Genomic DNA, 19,030 nt, shown 5'->3' with positions numbered 1-19,030 from the left:
TTTGAGGAGTAGATGAACTAATACCATGGATATGCGGTGTCCTGTCTTGAATTATACGGGCTTTGGCATCCTTAGGATTGACAGGTGCATGAAGAAGGTGGTAGGATGAGGTGTCGTGAGAGTCATGACTCAGAGTGGCTTGAACTTAAACGTAAGAATCCAGCTATTTTCCACGCTATAACTGAGGTGAGATTTGTTGGTGGGAAGATGGACTCGTAGGGCTGCGGTCCCCAGCAGCTCTGTCCAACACCGAGTGCCACATTGCGCAGGAGCGTCCACCTCACCGCCACCGACCCTGGCGCACACCCAGCTGTACACTTCTCCACATTCAGTTATGTCTGGAGCGGGATTACACATCGAGCTGGGTGTGCAGGGACTTTGGTTTTCCACGCGAGGGTGCTGTCCACATTGGCAAAGGCCATACTTCAGGTTTCCAGTAGAGCACATGGTAACCCAGCATGGCACCAGCGAGATCAGAGCCAAACTGGCCATCAGGCCCGGTCAGAGCTTTATTTGGACTCGCCGAACAGGATTTCGGAGGGTGACTCGTTTATAGGCTATAACTAGAGGACTTGTTTGACAGCTGAACACAATATTGTCCTGCTCACAGTGAGCAGCTGGTGGATAAACGATTACACTTGAAAAAAATCTGTTTTTCTTACTCGTAAATATACTGTAATATCATAGAATATAAACACTATACATATAGTACATAAACACTAATGCTTCAGGGGTTCAGCAGCCTATGTTCTAAAATTATAAGTGATTTTGAAGTACCTGTGGTCCACAGTATTAGCTCTTTCTCCTTGTTTTGACTGAAATAATATGTAGTACTTTAACCACTTTTTCTATATAAAGAACAGCTGCAATTTGCTGAAGGACCTTATTTTTTTCTCTTTTTTTCTTCACTTGTGAAGACGACGCTGGTTTAAACTTAAACACATTCATTCTTGGCAAAAGACGGAATGTGGAACTGCAGAAATGGGTTACAGCATCCTCCACTCAAGTGTTTAAAGGCTATTACACGTCCTGCTTGACGCACGATGTTTGGATTTTAGGATATAATGGTGTGCGCATGCATTCATACATGCATTTAAAATGTATTTTTACACAGGCTACAGAGCAGGTGCTCGGCATAAAATTAGCAGATTGTAAAGAGCTTTAGGAGAGTAATGGAGGTAAAAGAAGAGGTTACAGGCAAAAGGAAAGGGGAGAAGCATGCATGACAAGAAAAGGAGCAGAAGCTGGTTCAGCAGGGCAGTGGCAGGGCGGGAGAAGGCGGTCTGTTCCATCAGACCGCAACAGGAACAAGGGTCTTGTGATGAAGATTCCCAGTACGCCATCTTTTTATTTGCACTCATGAAAAGTGCAAATAACCATTAGACTAGTTCATTAGCATTTCATTCTCGCGTTGGCAGCTATAAATGGCTAAATGGCACCGTGCAAATGGCAATATCACCACGCGGTGACGCGCGACAGAAAATCGCGCCTTCGGCGGCTTTCTTCTGCAGGGACTCCATCTGTATCAGGGCCGCCATCTCATTTGTGTCACCTCGTACGTGTCCTCGCACAGCTGTCCCTTCCAGCCCTTCTCTTCCCGGAGGCATTCGCACCCTCTGGGGAAGGCGAACAGGCCAAGGCTTCCGTTAATGTCCTACGCGCCCGGGCCTTCCTGCGTGCTCCACTGCTCCTGGCAAGGCTCAGACAGGGCGAAGCACTCCAGGGCCCCCAGCACCTGCCTGGCCTCCCGAGCCCGCTGCGTGCCCCGTCCCCAGCAGGCCCGGGTGCTCCTGCTGCTGGCTCGCTGGCTTCGGGCGCCCAGCAAAGCCCTCCTGCCCGAGGGAGGCCCCGCCCGGGGGGCCGCCGGGCCCTCAGCTCGGGCCTTTCCCACCCGCGCCGAGACCCCCCCGCGGCGGCCGCCCTCAGGCCGGGGGGCCCGGGCGGGAAGGCGGCGGGCAGGGCCGAGCGAGGGGCGGCCCGGCCGCGCCCGGCCGGCGCCCGCGGGGGGGAGCGGAGCGGTGCCCGGGCCGGCCCCGCCCCGCGGCCGCCACCGCCGCCTGGCTCCGCCCGGGGCGCGCAGAGGCCGGACGCGGCGCGGGTCTCCGGGGAGACCGGGTCGGCGCCGCCCCGGTGGGGGCGGCTGGAGGGGAGCGGGCAGCCGGCGGCGGCTGAAGTACGGGCGGGAGCCCGTGGGGCTGGCGGTGCCGGGAGGGTAGGGGCAGCGCCCGGGGGCGCTGGCGGGGCGGGGGGCTGCCTGGAAGGATGCCGGGGGAGGGAGCAGGCGGTGCCCGGGAGGCGGCGGGGCGGCGGCGGGGTCCGAGGAGGGGGGCGCTGGCGGGGCCGGGGGCTTGCGGCGCCGGCGCTGTGAGCGCTGCCGAGGGGCGCGGGCTCCCGCCCGGGCTGCAGGAACCAGGGTGGAAAGGGGAGTTTCGGGGACCGGCTCCTCACGCCCGTCCCGCCCCGGCGGGAACGTGTTCTGAGGGAAGGGCTGCGAGAACGGGGCTCCCACCGGCCGAGGGGCAGCCGGCGGGGTGGGGAAGGGGCCGGGTGGGCTCTTGTTGGCTGCGACACCCGGAGGAGGAGAAAAACGCTTCGCGCAGCTCCCTCGGAGGAGTTTCCGCGCGGCGGGCACGGCGCAGCCAGGCCGTACGGGATCCCTGCGGAAAGAAAGGGTTCTGCGGAGCTGTCTGTGCGGTGAGGAAGGGCAGAGCAGGCGATCGTAGCGGCACTTTCGGAGAAGCCGTTCTGTCCTCCCGTAGGTAGCTCTTAGCTGAGTCCTCAGCACTTCGCTCTTAACCCGTTGCGTGGAAGTTGATGAAATTGAGGGAAGATTTTCTTGCTGGCCATGAAAACTTCCCAGAGAAAAGGGTGGCAAAGCTGGCTGCATACAAAGACTGCAGATATTAAAAATGTGATTTTCCAGATAGTGCTGTGAGATACAGACTCAATTTTCATCATTTCAGAGAACCACAGAGCATTTCATTCATGTCAGTTAGTTACAGCCCACAGTACAGAAAGTCAAGACAGACTATTTCTTTTGACTTATGGATGTTAGTCCTTTGAGATTTTGTAATCTCATTTCTCGTAAGTTTGCTTTTCACCTCAACAAACCACGGAATCACAGAATCATTAAGGTTGGAAAAGACCTTTAAGATCATCAAGTCCATCAACCCAACACCCCCATGCCCACTAAGCCATGTCCCCACGTGCCACATCTACACATTTTTTTAAACACCTCCAGTGATGGTGACTCCACCACCTCCCTGGGCAGCCTGTTCGAATCAGCAAAGAAATTTTTCCTAGTATCAAGTCTAAACCTCCCCTGGTGCAACTTGAGGCCATTTCCTCTCGTCCTGTTGCTTGTTACTTGGGAGAAGAGACCAACACCCACCTCGCCACAACCCCCTTTCAGGTAGTTGCAGAGAGCGATGAAGTCTCCCCTCAGCCTCCTCCAGGCTGAACAACCCCACTTCCCTCAGCTGCTCCTCATAAGACTTGTGCTCCAGACCCCTCCCCAGCTCCGTTGCCCTTCTCTGGACACACTCCAGCACCTCAACGTCCTCTTGTAGCGAGGGGCCCAACACTGAGCACAGGATTCGAGGTGCAGCCTCACCAGTGCTGAGTACAGGGGCACGATCCCTGCCCTGCTCCTGCTGGCCACAATAGTGCTGGTACAGGCCAGGATGTTGTTGGCCTTCTTGGCCACCTGGGCACACTGCTGGCTCATGTCAACCAGCACCCCCAGGTCCTTTTCTGCCAAGCAGCTCTCCAGCCACTCTTCCCCAAGCCTAGAGCATTGCATGGGGTTGTTGTGACCCAAGTGCAGGACCTGGCACTTGGCCTTGTTAAACCTCATACAGTGACCTCAGCCCATCAATCCAACCTGTTCAGATCCTTCTGCAGAGCCTTCCTGCCGTCAAGTAGATCAACACTTCCACCCAACTTGGTGGTGTCTGCAAACTTACTGAGGGAGCACTCGATCCCCTCATCCAGATCATCGATAAAGATATTAAACAAGACCGGCCCCAAAACTGAGCCCTGGAGAACACCGCTTGTGACCGGCTGCCAACTGGATTTAACTCCATTCACCACAACTCTCTGGGCTTGGCCATCCAGCCAGTTTTTCACCCAGCAAAGAGCACACCTGTCTAAGCCATGAGCTACCAGTTTCTCCAGGAAAGAAATGTTCTTTTTCCCTCATGTTCTTCTTCCCTCTCTTTTTCCTCCTCTTCTGCTCATCCTCCTTCTCTAGTTGTTCCTCCTCCTTATCCTCCTTTTGATCTTTTCCCTCCTCCACATTGTTTTCTTAGTATTTATTTTTCTTCCTCCTCTCCCTTTTTTCTTGTTCCTCCTTCTCCTCCTGTTCATCCTGCATCCTCTTATTCTTTTCCCTCCTCCTCCTGTTTTCATGTTCCTCCTCTTTATCCTGTTGTTCCTCCTCATTCTCCTGTCTTCTTCTGCCTTCTCCCTCTATTCCTCCTGTTCCTTCTGTTCTTCCTCATGGTCTGCCTGCTTCTCCTCTTCCTCCTCCTTTTCCTCATCCTCATGTCACTCCCATTCCTCATGTTCGTCATCTTCCTGTTTCACCTGTTCCTTCTCCTCCTCTTTTTCCTATTTTCCACTTGTTCCTAAAGTTCCTGCTCCTGTTTTTTTTCCTTTCTCCTCCACTTATTCTTCCTTCTCCTCTTCCTCTCCCTGCTCTTCCTCTTGGTCCTCCTCCTTCTCCTGTTCTTTGTCCTCATTCTCATATTCTTCTGGTTTTTCTTCATCTTCCTCTTCTTTCTTTTCTCCCTCCTCCTCTGTCCTCATTTTCCTTTTTTTGTTCCTCATTCTCCTCCTCTTGCTCTTCCTTCTGATTTTCCTCCTCTTCCTTTTACTATTCTTCCTCTTATTCATTCTCCTTCTCCTGTTCTTCCTTGTCCTCCTCATCCTCCTTTTAAATATCCTGATCTTCCTCCTCCTGTTCTTTCCCTCCCAATCTTCTTCTTCCTCCACCTATTCCTCCTCCTCCTCTTTCTCTTGTTCTTCATCCTCCTCTTCCTGTTCTTCTGTCTCATATTCTTACTCCTCCTGCTGTTTTTCCTGTTCCTTTTGTTTCTTACTCCTGTTCTTACTCCTCTTCCACCTGTTCCTTCTGTTCTTCTTCCTCCTTTCCTTTCCTGTTCTTTTCTTTCTCCTTTTCCTGTTCTTCTTCTTTTTTCTATTTCTCCTCCTACTTCTCCATTTTCTCCTTTTTTGTCCTCCTCCTCTTGCTCCTCCCCTTTTTTCTGCTTTTTCTCATTTCTCCCCTCCTCATCCTCACCCTGTTATTCATCTGCCTCCTGTTATTCTTCCCTTTCCACCTCCTGTTCTTCCTTCTGCCTTTCCTTTATCCTTCTCTTCTTCCCCTTCTTTGTCTTTTTTTTTTCTTTCATTTCCTCCACCTCCTGTTCTTCTTATTCCTTCTGTTCTTTCTCTGGTTTCTCCTCTTTTTTCATCCCCTTGCCCCTTTTTCTCCTCTTTTTCTTCTCCTGTTAACTCCTCCTCCTTTTTCTCTTCCAGGTATTCTAGTTCTTTCTGTTCTTTATCTTCTTCCTCCTCTTTCTTGCCCTCTATCTCTTTCTCCTTCAGTTCTTTCAGTTCTTCCTTTTCTTCTTCCTCCTCCTCATTCTCCTGCTCCTCCTCATTTTTTCCTGCCTGCAACTTCTGTTTCTCATATTCCTTTTCTTTATTTCTCCACTTGTTCCTGCTCATTTTACTCCTTCTCCTCCTGTTCTATCACATTTTCTCTGTTCCTACTGTTGCTCTTCTTCTTCCTCAAGTTTCTTCCCATTCCTCCTGTTCATCTTCCTCCTATTCCTCCTGATCCTTCTCCTCTTCCTTTACCTGTTTCTCCGTGGGTTCTTCAACTTCCTGCACCACTTTTATTTCATCACCTCCTCCTCCTGTTGACTCCTCCATCTTCTCCTCCTGTTACCTCCTTTTGCCTCCGTCTCCTCCTCATGTGGCCTCCTGTTGCCTCCTTCTCTTGTTGCCACCTCCTCCTCTTGCCTCATCTTACCTCCTGTTGTCTCTTCCTCCTGTTACCTCCTACTGCCTTCTCCTCCTCCTCCTCCTGTTGCCTCCTGTTGCTTCCACCTCCACCTCCTTTTGCCTCCTCCTCCTGTGGCCTCCACCTTGCCTCATGTTGTTTCCTAATGCCTGTTTCCTCCTCTTCCTCTTGCCTTCTCCTCCTATTGCCTCCACTTCACCTCATCTTGCTTCCTGTTGCCTCCTCCTCCTGTTGTCCCCTCCTCCTGTTGCCTCTATCTCACCTCAGTGTACCTCCTGCTGCCCCCAGTTTCCTCCTCCTCCTCCTACTGTGGCCTTCTGTTGCCTCCTTCTCCTGCTCCTCATCTTCCTGTTTCCTCCTCTTGCTTTCTATTGTCTCCTTCTCCATGCTCTCCTCATCCTTCTCTTGCCTCCACTTGCCTTTTGTTGCCTCCTCCTCCTCCTTTTACTTCTTGTTGCATCCCGTTGCCTCCTATATCCTCCTCATCCTCTTCCTATGGCCTTCTGTTGCCTCTTATTGTGTCCTCCTGTTACTTACTGTTGCTTCCTCCTCCACCTCTTGCATTCTGTTGCCTCCTGTTTCCTTCTTCCTCCTGTTTTTTCCTCCTCTCTCCTCCTCCCTCCTGCTTCTTACTCCTCCCTCCTCCTCCTGTTGCTTCCTCCTTTTCCTATTGACACCTGTTGCCTCCTGTTGCCACCTCCTCCTCCTCTTGCCTCCTCCTCCTGTCGCTTCCACCTCTCAGTTACTTCCAGTTGCCTCCTGTTGCCTCATGTTTCCTCCCACTGCCTTCTCTTCCTGTTACCTCCTGTTGCCTCCTCCTCCTACTCCAGTTGCCTTCTTCAGCCTCCTATTGCCTACTCCTTCTGTTAGTGCCTTTTGCCTCCTCCTCTTCCTCTTGTTGCCTCCTCTTCCTGTTGACTCCTCTTGCCTCCTCCTCTTGCCCCTCCCCCTGTTGCCTCCTTTTGCTGTTGCATCCTCCTCCTTCTGTTGCCTCTTGTTGCCTCCATCTCTTCCTCCTCATGGTTCCTCCTGTTGACTCCTGTTGAATCCTCCTCTTGTTGCCTCGTGTTGCTTTCTCCTCCTACTCCAGTTGCCTTCTGTTGCCTCCTCTTACCTCCTGCTCCCATTGCCTCCTGGTCAATCCTGCTGACTCCTCCTCTTGACTTCTGTTGCCTCCTCTTCCTCTTCCTGTTGACTCTTCTTGCCTCTTCCTCCTGCCCCTCCCCCCCATTGCATCCTTTTGCTGTTTCATCCTCCTCCTTCTGTTGCATCTGGTTGCCTCCATCTCCTCCTCATGCTTCCTCCTGTTGACTTCTGTTGCCTCCTTTTGCTTCCTCCTACTACTCCAGTTGTCTTCTCTTGCCTCCTCTTGCCTCCTCCTCCTCCTGTTGCCTCCTGATGCCTCCTTGTATTGGGTCTGGTCGAGATGGAGTTAATTTTCCCCAGAGCAGCCTTCATAGTGCTGTGCTTTGTATTGGCAGCTAGAATGGTGGTGATAACACACCAGGGTTTTGGCTACTGCTGGGCAGTGCTCACACAGCATCAAGGCTGTCTCCCCAACATTTCCTGCCCCCTGCCTCAGTAGGCTGGGGGTGGGCGAGATCTTGGGAGGGGATACAGCCAGGACAGCTGACCCAAACTGACCAAAGGGATATGCCGTACCATGTGATGTCAGGTCAAAAATAAAAGCTAAGAGAAAGGAGGAGGAGCGGGGCAGCATTAGTTTTTTTGATGTTTGTCTTCCAGAGCAACTGCTACGCATACTGAAGCCCTGCTTCCCGGGAAGTGGCTGAACATCACCTGCTGATGGGAAGCAGAGAGCAAATCTTTTGTTTTCTTTTGCTTCCAAGCATGGCCTTTGCTTTCTGCTTATTAAATTGCCTTTATTTTGACCCACGTCTTTGGTTATTTTTTTCCATGCTAATTACTCCCCCGCCCCGTCCTGCTGAGGACAGGAGTGACAAAGCAGCTTGGTGGCACCTGGCGTCCAGCCAAGGTCAACCCACCACACTCCTCCTCCTCCATCAGATTCCTCCTGTTGGCTCCTCCTGTTGCCTCCTCCAGTTGCCTCCTCCTGTTGCCTCCTCCAGTTGCCTCCTCCTCCTTTTGTCGCTGCCTATTGCCCCTATCATTACCTCCTCCTCTGCCTGTGGCCACCAGTTGCCTCCTCCTCATCTAGTTGTCTCCTGTTGCCTCCTCTTACCTCTTACTCCAGTTGCCTCCTGTTCAATCCTGCTCACTCCTCCTCCTCCTGTTACATCCTGTTGCCTCCTCCTCCTCCTGTTTCCTCTTGTGGCCTCCTTCTCCTCTTGCCCCCAGTTGCCTCCTCCACCTTCTCCTCATGTTGCCTCCTTCTCCTACTAATATTACTCTTGCCTCCTCTTGCCTCCTTCTGCTTTCTCCTCCTTCTCCGCCTCTTGCCTCCAGTTGCCTCCTCCTCCTGTTGCCTCCTGTTGCCTCTTCCTCCTCCTGTACCTCCTGTGACTTCTCCTTCACCTCTTTCCTCCTTTTGCCTCCTCCTCTGGTTGCCTCCTGTTGCCTCTTCCTCCTCCTGTACCTCCTGTGACTTCTCCTCCACCTCTTTCCTCCTTTTGCCTCCTCCTCTGGTTGCCTCCTGTTGCTTCGTCCTCCTCCCCCTTCTGATCCCTCTTGTTGCCTTCTCATCCTCCTCATGTTACCTTCTGTTCCCCCTGTTTCCTGCTCCTCCTCTTCTTCCTCCTCCTCCTCCTTTTTCTTCTCTTGTAACCTCCTTTTACCTTTTGTTCCCTCCTGCTGCCTCCTCCTCCTGTTGCCTCCTATTGCCTCCTCCTCCTGTTTCATCCTGTTACCTCCTCCTACTTCTCCTCATTTTAATTCCTGTTGCCTCCTGTTGCCTCCTCCTCCTCCTATTACTCTTGCCTCTTTTTGCCTCCTGTTGCTTTCTCCTGCTCCTGTTGCCTGTCATTGCCTCTTCCTCCTTCTCTGGTTGCCTGTACTTCTTGCATCCTCCTGTGATTTCTTCTCCTCCTGTTTCCTCCTGTTTCCTGCTCTTCCTACTCCTCTGCTTGCCTCCTGTTGCCTTCTCTTAGTTCCTCCTGTTGTTTCCTGTTGCACTCTGTTGACTTCTCCTCCTCTTCCTCCTGTTGCCTCTTCTTGCCTCCTGTTGCCTCCTCCTCCTTCACCTCCTCCTGATCCCTCCTATTGCCTTCCCCTCGTCCTTCTTTTTCCTCCTGTTGCCTTCTGTTGCTTACTCTCCTCCTTCTCCTCCTCATCCTCCTTCTTATCCTCCTCATGTTACCTCCTATTGCCCCTGTTGCCTCCTCTTCTTCTTCCTCCTCCTCCTTCTTATCCTGTAACCTCCTGTTGCCTCCTGTTTGATTCTGCTGATGAGTCCTCCTCCTGTTGCATCCTGTTGCCTCCTCCTCCTGTGGCACCCCTCTCCTCCTCCTCTTCCTCCTCCTTTTCCTGCCATTGAATCTTCATTCTGTCACCTCCTGTTGCCACATCCTCCTCTTCCTCCTCTTCCTGTTGCATCCTTTTCCCTCCTCCTACCTTCCTCCCATCGCCTCCTTTCCTCCTCCTCTTGCTCCTCCTCCTACTCTTCCTCATCCTTCTCTTCCTCCTCCTTTTCCTCTTCCTTCTCCTCCTGTAACCTCCTGTTGCCTGCTGTTGCTTGCTCCTCCTCCTCCTCTTCCTGTCGACTCCTCTTGCCTCCTCCTCCTCTTCTTCTACCTGTTGTGTCTTTTGCCTCCTGTTGCCTCCTCCACCTTCTCCTCACGTTGCCTCTTTCTCCTACTATTACTCTTGCCTCCTCTTGCCTCCTTTTGCTTTCTCCTCCTTCTCCTCCTCTTGCCTCCTCCTCCTGTTACCTCCTGTTGCCTCTTCTTCCTCCTGTACCTCCTGTGACTTCATGTTACCTCCTGTTGCTTCATGTTGCTTTCTCCTCCTCTTGCCTCATGTTGGCTCCTTTTGATTTTTCCTCCTCCTGTTGCCTCTTGTTGCCTCCTCCTTCTGTTGCCTCTTCCTCCTCCCCTTGTTGCCTCCTCCTGTTGCTTGTTGCTCCTACTCCTCTTTCTGTTGCTTATGTTCCTCCTCTTCCTCCTCTTGCCTCCTCTTGCTTCCTCCTCCAGTTGCCTCCTCCTCTTCTTTCTCTTGCCTCTCTTGCCTCCTCCTCCTATTGCCTTCTGATGCCTCCTGCTACTACTCTTTCTGATTCCTCCTGTTGCCTTATCCTCCTACTCTAGTTTCTTCCTGTTACCTCCTGTTTCCTCATCCTCCACCTCCTGTTGCCTCCTGATATCTCCTTTTACTCCTCCTTCTGAGTCCTCCTGTTCCTTCCTGTTGCATCCTGTTGTCTCCTCCTCCAGTTTCCTCCTCCTCCAGTTGTCTCCTGTTACCCCTGTCTCCTCATCATCCTCCTCCCCCTCCTGTTGCATCCTGTTGCCTCTTCCTCTTCTTCCTCCTTGTTGCCTCCTGTTGGATCCTGCTGACTCCTCCTTCTCCTGTTCCATCCTTTTGCCTCCTCCTCCTCCATTTCCTTGTTATACTACTGCTGTTGCATTCTAGTCCTGTTGCCTTCTCCTCCTTGTCCTCCTCCTTCTCCTTCTCTTCCTCCTCCTCCTTCTCCTCCTTTAACCTTTTGCTGTCTCCTGTTCCTGCTGTTGCCTGTTCCTCCTCCTCTTCCTGTTTCTTCCTCTTACCTCCTCCTCATCATCCTTTTTCTTCTGGTTGCCTCCTGTGGCCTTCTTCTCCTCCTGTTGCCTCCTCCTCCTCCTGTTTCCTCCTATCAGTTGCTTCCTCCAGTTGCCTCCTGTTGCTTCCCGTTGCTTCCACCTCCTGTGGCCTCCTGTTGTCTCCTGCTGAGTTCTCCTCCTCCTCTTCCTCCCATTGCCTCCTTTTTCCTCCTTGTCCTCCTCCTTCTTGGTCCTTCTTGTTGCCTCCATCTTCTCATCCTCATGTTTCCTCCTGTGGTCTCCTTCTCCTGTTGCATCCTGTTACCTCCTCTTCCTACTCTGGTTGCCTCCTCCTACTCTTCCTGTTGACTCCAGTTTCCTTTTCTTTCCTCTTCCTTGTCCTCCTCATCCTCCTCTTGTTGCTTCCTTTTTCATCCTCATCCTCCTCTTTCTGTTGCCTCCTGTTGCCCCCTCCCCCTTTTACTCCTGTCCCTTCCTCCTCCTCCCCTGTTGCCTCCTCCTTTGCCTCCTCCTGTTGCCTTGTTTCCTCCTCCTGTTGCCACCTCCTCCTCCTTCCCCTGTTGCCTCCTCCTGTTGCTTATGTTGCTCCTACTTCTCTTCCTGTTGCTTATGTTCCTCATCTTTCTCTTTCTCCTGTTACCTCCATTTGCCTCATCCTCCTCTTTATCCTCCTCTTGCCTCCTCCACCTATTACTAATCTTGTCTCCTCTTACCTCGTGTTGCTTTTTCCTCCTCCCCCTCTGCCTCCTCTGTTGCCTCTTTTTGCCTCCTCCTCCTCCTGTTGCCTCCTTTTGCCTCCTTCTCCTGTTGCCTCCTTCTCATCCTCTTCCTGTTGGCTCCTGTTCTTTTCTCCTCCTCCTCCTCCTCCTCCTCCTGTTTCCCACTGTTTGGCTTTTGCCTCCTCTTTTTGCTTGAAGAGAAGGCAAGGAGACCTTACAGCCACCTTCCAGTACCTGAAGAGGGCCTACTAGAAAGCTGGAGAGGGACTTTTTACAAGGGCATGTAGTGATAGGACAAGGGGTAATGGCTTTAAACTGAAAGAGGGTAAATTTAGATTAGATGTAAGGATGTAAGGTTCTTCATTATGAGGGTGGTGAGGCACTGGAACAGGTTGCCCAGAGAAGATGTCCAATCCTTGGAAGTGTTCAAGGCCAGGTTGGAAGGGGCTTTGAGCAGCCTGGTCTAGTGGAAGGTGTCCCTGCCCATGGCAGGGGGGTTGGAACTAGATGATCTTTAAGGTCCCTTCCAACCCAAACCATTCTATGATTCTATGATTCTCTTCCTCATCCTCCTTCTTCTCCTTCACCTCCTCCTTTTCCTCTTCCTTCTCCCCCTGTTGCCTCCTGTTGTCTCCTCCCTCCCCCTCTTCCTCTTCCTCCTCCTATTCCTCCTCCTTCTCCTCCCTTAACCTCCTATTGCATGGTCCTCATCCTCCTCTTGTAGCCTCCTGTCACCTCCTCACCTTCCTCCTCCTGCTCTCCCTCCTCCTCTTCCTCCTTGTTGCAGTTGGAGTGATGCACTTCACTTGTGAGAGAGAAGCAGCAATATGTTTATTGATATAAAACAGCAATTTAACAAAGTTTGATAGCAAATGCAACAGTGGTTTAACAAGATTCGATGGCAAGGTACATGTGATTATTTACTGCATAGAGGACAGGGTAACTCAGAAAAAACTGCCACAAGGTTCAGATAGGACCCCCTTGCTTTCTAAACCTCTACTCAGAGGAGTCTAGGTGCGGCTAGATCCAATCCTAGTCCTAGACTTGGTCAACGGTTTATGTCTAAAGGATTATGTGTGCACAATCAATCTAAGATATAATCTTAGCAAAGATTACAGTTTAGCAAGCTATCAGTCACTTACCAAGGATCTGTTGCAGCAAGGAATCTCTCGATATCAAGGAGTAAGGGACCTCTGCAGCAGGCGCAACCTTGAGAGGCTTCCTACTGAAGCGGAGATCCTGTCGTGCAGCCCGCTGCCATGCAGCTCAAAGGGCTCTTGGGCTGCTCACTATTTATGGGGGTAAGATGATTGACTCCTAGCCATACTTGCACACCAGCCATATGTTTTAGTGTCATTGACCAGCACTGTGGTTAGGTGGGCACATTGCTCAAATTAGCCCTTGGCTATTTTGTTGTTATCTGTCTCCCAAACCCACTTTGAGCTTGATGCAGCCATCATGACCAGGGAAATCCATTACTACTACCATCACACTGCTCCCCCTCTAGCCTCATCTGCCTCCTCTTCCTGTTGCATCCTCTATCCTTCTCCTGCCTCCTCTTACTCCTCCTGTTTCTTCATGTTACCACCATCATTTTTCTTCCTGCTGCCTGCTGTTGCCTCCTTGTCCTCCTTCTCCTCTTCCTGAAGACCACTAACAGGTTTCACTCCTGGCCACCTTTGTGTCCAAGTTGTAGGTGGTGGGTGTCCATTTGGACCTGGCTCTGGCTAGGCTGAGGGTAAAGTGAGGGTGACAGTTAGATGGCAGAGCAAGCACACCCCCTCCCCCATTGGTGGGGCTTCAAAGGGGCAGCCAAGGGAAGGTGAGGGCCACCAACAGCTTTCAGTCCTGGCCACTGCTGTGTGGCAGCTCTAGGTGGTGTTCCCAGACCACCTCCCCCCAGCATGCTGGGAGCTGTAGGCCCTCACCCCCACCCCCCCACCCCCCCAGCATGGTGGGAGCTGTAGGCCCTCACACACACACCCCACACCCCCCCCCAGCATGCTGGGAGCTGTAGGCCCTCACACACACCCCCCACACCCCCCCCCCCCCCCCCAGCATGCTGGGAGCTGTAGGCCCTCACACACCCCCCCCACACCCCCCCCCAGCATGCTGGGAGCTGTAGACCTTCGCTCCCTGTGGACATTCCTTCACTCCCTGCTGCATGGTGGGGGCTGTAGGCTCTCACACCGCCTCCCCCCCCCCCCCCCGCCCCGTGTCATGGCCACGCTGTAGTCCCTCAATCCCTGTGGCATGCTGGGAGCTGTAGTCCTTCACCCCTTGCTGCACCCTGCGAGCTGTACTCCCTCCCCCCACAGCATGCTGGGAGCTGTAGGCCCTCCCCCAAGAGCATTCTGGGAGCTGTAGTCCCCCCAACATGGTGGGAACTGTAGACACACCCCCACACCCCACCCCCACCCCCCATGCTGGGAGCTGTAGCCCCTCGCCCCTGCTTCCACCAGCTTTCAGCCCTGGCTGCTGCTGCGCGGGAGCCCCAGGTGGTGGGTGCCTGTTTTGGACTTGGGCTGTGCCTCGGGCGAGAGGGGTGTTGGGGCAGTATGCCGTGCAGGGCCTCCTCCTTGCTCCTGGGCGGCATTTCCCAGGCACTGGAAAGGTCTGACAAATGCCCCGGGGATACCTGGAGAGCAGCAGGGCCCTGAGCAGGCACTAGCAGAGCCCGGCGTCAGCCCCAGAGGTCTCTCTGGAGGACAGCAGGGCCTTGCCTGAGCAACTGCAAACCTGGCAAAGGACCTGGGGAGCTCCGTAGATGAGCAGGGCTCTTCACGGCACCTGGCAAAGTCTCTGGGGCACTCCTGGGGGCACCAGGCCCCACTGAGGCTTCCAGCAAGGCCTCGGGGCAATCTGGATGGCCACAGAGCACTGTCCAGGCCCTGGCAAAGCCTGACAAAAGCCCCAGTGCTCTCTGTAGGGCATCAGGGCTCAGCCTGGGCCCCAGCAAAGCTAGCTGTGGTGGGTTGACCTCGGCTGGCTGCCAGGTCCCCACCAAGCCGCTCTATCTATCAGTCCCCCTCCTCAACTGGACAGGGGGAGAAAATTCGACGAAAGGTTCATGGGTCGAGATACAGATAGGGAGATCACTCAGCGATTACCATCATGGGCAAAACAGACTTGACTTGGGAGATTAGCTTAATTTATTGCTAATCAAATCAGAGTAGGATAATAAGAAATAAAACCAAATCTTAAAACACCTTCCCCACACCCCTCTGTTCTTCCTGGGCTCAACTTCACTCCTGACTTCTCTACCTCCTCCCCCGAGCGGTGCAGGGGGACGGGGCATGGGGGTTGCGGTCAGTTCAGCACAAGTTGTCTCTGCTGCTCCTTCCTGCTCACGCTCTTCCCTGCTCCAGTGTGGGGTTCCTCGCACGGGAGACCGTCCTTCATGAACCTCTCCAGCGTGGGTCCTACTCAGGGGCTGCAGTTCTTCACAGACTGCACCAGCACGGGTCCTTTCCACAGGGTGCAATCTTTCAGGAATCGACTGCTCCGGTGTGGGTCCCCCATGGGGCCACAGGTCCTGCCAGAAAACCTGCTCCAGCCTGGGCTCCTCTCCATGGGGCCACAGGTCCTGCCAGGAGCCTGCTGCAGTGCGGGCTGCCCATGGGGTCACAGCTTCCCTAAGGCACATCCCCCTGCTCCGGCGTGGCATCCTCCCTGGGCTGCAGGGTGGAGATCTGCTTCCCCACGGGCTGCCGGGGGGTCTCTGCTCCGGCGCCTGGAGCACCTCCTCCCCCTCCTTCACTGACCCTGGTGTCTGCAGAGTGGTTTCTCTCACATATTCTCAGTTCATATTCTCTGCCCTCCTGGCAGCTTTTACCCTTTCTTAAATGCGTTCTCACAGAGGCGCTGCCACTGTCGCAGATCGCCTCAGCTTTGGCCAGCCGTGGGTCCATCTTGGAGCCAGCTGGAACTGGCTCCTTCTGACGTGGAGGGGCAGCCTCTGGCATCTCACAGCAGTCACCCCCGCAAGCCCCCCGGTACCAAAACCTTGCCACGCAAACCCAATACACCAGCAAAAGCCCCGGGGCACTCTGGAGAGAAGGCAGGTGAAGTCCCTGGGGCTCTCCAGAGGGCAGCGGGGCACGGCCCAGGCCCTGGGAAAGACTGGGGAAAGCCCTGGGGCACTTTCTATGGAAGTAGGGTCCCTGGCAAGGCCTGGCGAGGGGCCCGGGGCTCTCTGGAGGGCAGTGGGGCCCTGACCACGCATACGAGTAAGGGACAAAATGTTTAAAAACTCCCCATTAAAACCATTCAATCTGACATTAAAAGGACCCCCTGACCAACAGGAGCGCGACACAGAATGGAGATGGTTATGGGGTCTCCTGGAAGAAACAGGATTTACGACAGGCTGGGTCGGCAGGCTCCCCACACCCACCTTACAGAAACTATGGGATAATCGTGAAAGGGATTGCACCGATGGCCTGGATGTTGGGAAGGTGCTGGATAAAATTGTCCCATCTGCTCCTCCAAGCCTCACTATCCGGAAACTTATGGAGGAACTCACAGCCCCCAGGCCAGGGAGTTCCCATGATCCATCCCAAATGGCCGAACTTTTTGGAATAAATATTAGTAATAGCCTTTGTATACCATTAGTGGTAAATGATAGATATTCTCTCTCTTTTCACATGGGCACAGGAGCTCCAGTATTGATGATTAAAGCTAGGGACAGCGCTGCAGTAATCCAGAAAACCTTGAGGAAAGGTGTATCCGTGCATGCCCTCCCACACCCCCACAGTAGCCACAGTGAAGGGTGTGCTTTTTAATGTCAGTTATAATAAAATATTTTTACAGAGCCCAAAAAATTCAAAATAGTGCAAAACATCTCACTGTCATGCATCCATGGTAGCCGCCGCCGGCAGTGCCGCACGGGGTGGTACAGACACACAGGCATTGGTGACACATGTGCTACAGGAGCAGAATTGGTCGGTTCAATCACATGCCGAACAGGACGGTTTGGGGAGAGGGCACGGGGCGAGGGGCACCACGGTCGGGGGGTGTGGGGCTGAGGCCCAGCCTGGCCGTGTGGGAGCAGCAGTAAGAAAAGGGGCGTAAACATTGAACAGAAACGAGAGAAGAAAGCTAAACCCTTTGGTCCCAGGCAAAACCTATAGAAAAAGGACCATGGGGGCCAGTTGGGGTACCCTGTTTTGGGATGGAGAGGGGGCTGAGAGAGGTATATTGACTTGCGGGGTCATCAGGCCTCTGTCTTCCCCAGTACTTAGGGCAAGCTGGCCAGCTGGGGTGGCCAGCCCCGACACCACGCACCCTGGCCTCCCGGGCACTCGCACGAGACACGCACACCACTGATCACGCAGAAACGGTGGTTAATGGGAAACTGGGGGGGGGGGGTGTCCTCTGGGTTGGGGGTGGGAAGGGTCTTGCTTGCGCCAAGGAGGTCCCATGGGCGCTGATGCACTGCACAGGGATGGCTGGTCCCCACTGGCCAGGGCAAAGGGAGATGGGTCCCTCTGCTCCCGTGCCCCCAGCCCTCGCCCCCAAGCCCTGGCACCCTGGGGGCAGCAGTGGGGCAGCCCACGATGGCGGCAAGGCAGGGAAGACAGGATACGGGCCAGGAGCTGCTCCCTGCCACTCCCGGACCCGGTGATGCCGCTGCCAGCCAGGGAGGGAACCCTGTGCGGGGCATGTGGGGGCTGTGCCCGCTGACCCAACAGCCTCAATAGCCCTTCTGGGTGCAGGACACAGCCACGTCGTCCAGCTGTCCCGTGTATGTACAGCTATTTACATATGTACAGGGTGCTCAGCGGGTGGGAGCCTCCCTGTCCCTCAAGGAGCCCAGCAATGCTCGAGGGATGGGTCCAAGGGGCCACCGTGCTGTGCCAGCCACTCACCAACACCCCTGGGTGGGATGAGACATCACCACCCCACCCCCCCAGTCCTTTCCTTGTGTCGCTCGATGAGGTTTGGGGCTGGGTAGGACAGGATAGGGTCAGGGATGGGCCATTGGGGTTCCTCCATCTCAGACAGGCTGGAAAGGGACAGATGTCTCCCATCACCCAGTCTGGGGTCCAGCCCTTCCCTGCAGCCCCGCCAGCTCCAGCACCTTCCCATCGGGGTTGGATGGGGGCATGGCCATGCTCTCTACCACCGTCACCCAGCCAGTCTGGCCAACGGAGGGTTGGGGCGTCTGTCACTGCAGCCACGTTCCCCCCTCACCCACACCAGGGCCGGGAAGGAGATTCCTCTTGTGGCTGCTCTTATGGCTTATGCATGGCTGGAGGATGCTGTAGAAAAGGGGCCAGGAGTGGGGGGAGAGGGCTGGGGGGCGGAAGGGGTTTAACTGCTGCCCTCCTCGGCTGAGCGTGTGTCTGACTTGAGCTTGACAAACTCCTTGGCCACCTCGTCATTGTTGCGCTGGGAGAGGATGCGGAGGACGGTGAGGCCAGTGTCATCCATGTGGATGCGGCGGCCCAGGGGCAGCCAGCAGGCGCAGCCAGGCCGCTGCAGGATATCGCGGAGCTGTAGGACAGCGATGCCCACCGTCCGGTCCTCCCGGGCGAAGCAGTAATCCTTCACGCACACTTGCAGCTCGTAGCACTCGGGGCCCGTCTCCGTCCCCAGCGTGCTGTGGGGGGGCAAGGGACGGGCAGTGTTGGCATAGGGGGTCACACTCCCAGGCCCCCTGGCTCTGTGACAGCACCCTATGCGGGTGCTGCCTCCCCACTGCCCCTAAAAAAGCCTTTTCTTTTTCCTTTTCCCCAATCCCTGCTTTTACCAATGAGAAAACATCTAAGTCATCCCCTGGGGGATAAGCAAACTCACTGGCAGGCCCCGCATCATGGGGACAAGTGCCCCAGCCCGGCCCCACGTTCCCAGCCCCGTGGCACCACTCACAACTGGAAGCTCTCATTGTACTTGGGGGCCCAGCTGTTGTTCTTCGATTTGGTGGCGAATTTCCTCTTCTTGTCACTGAGGTGGGGTCCAATGATGTTGACCTCAATGAAGGGCCGGAAGATGCCCGACGTCTGCCACTTGAGGTCATTCGCAGCCACCACTGCAAGGAGGGGGCACGTGAGGCTCGCAGGGCGCTGCCACCTGCCAGACCCTGGCGCCCCAGCCAGCAGAACCCACCTTTGACGGTGACTTTGTGTTCGCCGGTGCCGGGGTGGGTGAAGAGCTCCACATGGATGGACACTTCCCCGACAGGGTCATCCACACCAGAGCCTGTGTGGCAAAGGGAGGAGATGTGAATGCCGGTTCCCACTGTGTCCTTGATGTCCCCTGCCCACCACCAACCCCACTGGAGGAGGCAGGTCACCCGCCATGGGGCAGGAGGGGGTGGGCAGTGGGATTTGGCCCAATGTGGCCTCTGCCAAAGAGTACTGGGGACGGCAACATGGGTGCAGCAACGGTGAAGGACGTCTGGGGCTGGCACCAGGCTGGGGTGGGGCACGGCAGGACACCCCCAGCACCAGGCTGGCTCTCTGTCAACCCCCCCCGCATCGGCAGGGCCCAGTGAGCCCCCCTTGCCCAGGCAGGGGCTGAGGTGCCTGGGTGGGATGGGGCAGGGGACATTGGCCCAGTTCCCCCTACTATGGGTGGGGGGGGGGGTGTCAGTGCCCCGTGCCGTG

At 54.8% G+C, this 19,030-nt stretch overlaps 1 protein-coding gene across 1 annotated transcript in view; it reads right to left on the bottom strand.

The window, feature by feature from the left end:
* Nucleotides 1-17,735: 17,735 nt before the first annotated feature.
* LOC309413688 (protein unc-13 homolog A-like) overlaps nt 17,736-19,030 on the bottom strand; it is a gene marked incomplete at both ends in the record, with an annotated part of 29,905 nt that continues 28,610 nt past the window's right edge. The window contains 3 exon segments of the mRNA XM_082010883.1: nt 17,736-18,024; nt 18,294-18,453; nt 18,531-18,623. Of these exon segments, the coding sequence (XP_081867009.1) occupies nt 17,736-18,024; nt 18,294-18,453; nt 18,531-18,623 (542 nt within the window).

Source organism: Phaethon aethereus (genome assembly GCF_964289735.1).
Source record: "Phaethon aethereus genome assembly, chromosome: 26".
NCBI lineage: Eukaryota > Metazoa > Chordata > Aves > Phaethontiformes > Phaethontidae > Phaethon > Phaethon aethereus.
Note: the sequence above shows the minus strand (reverse complement) of the source record. Positions and strands in the feature narration are given on the sequence as shown.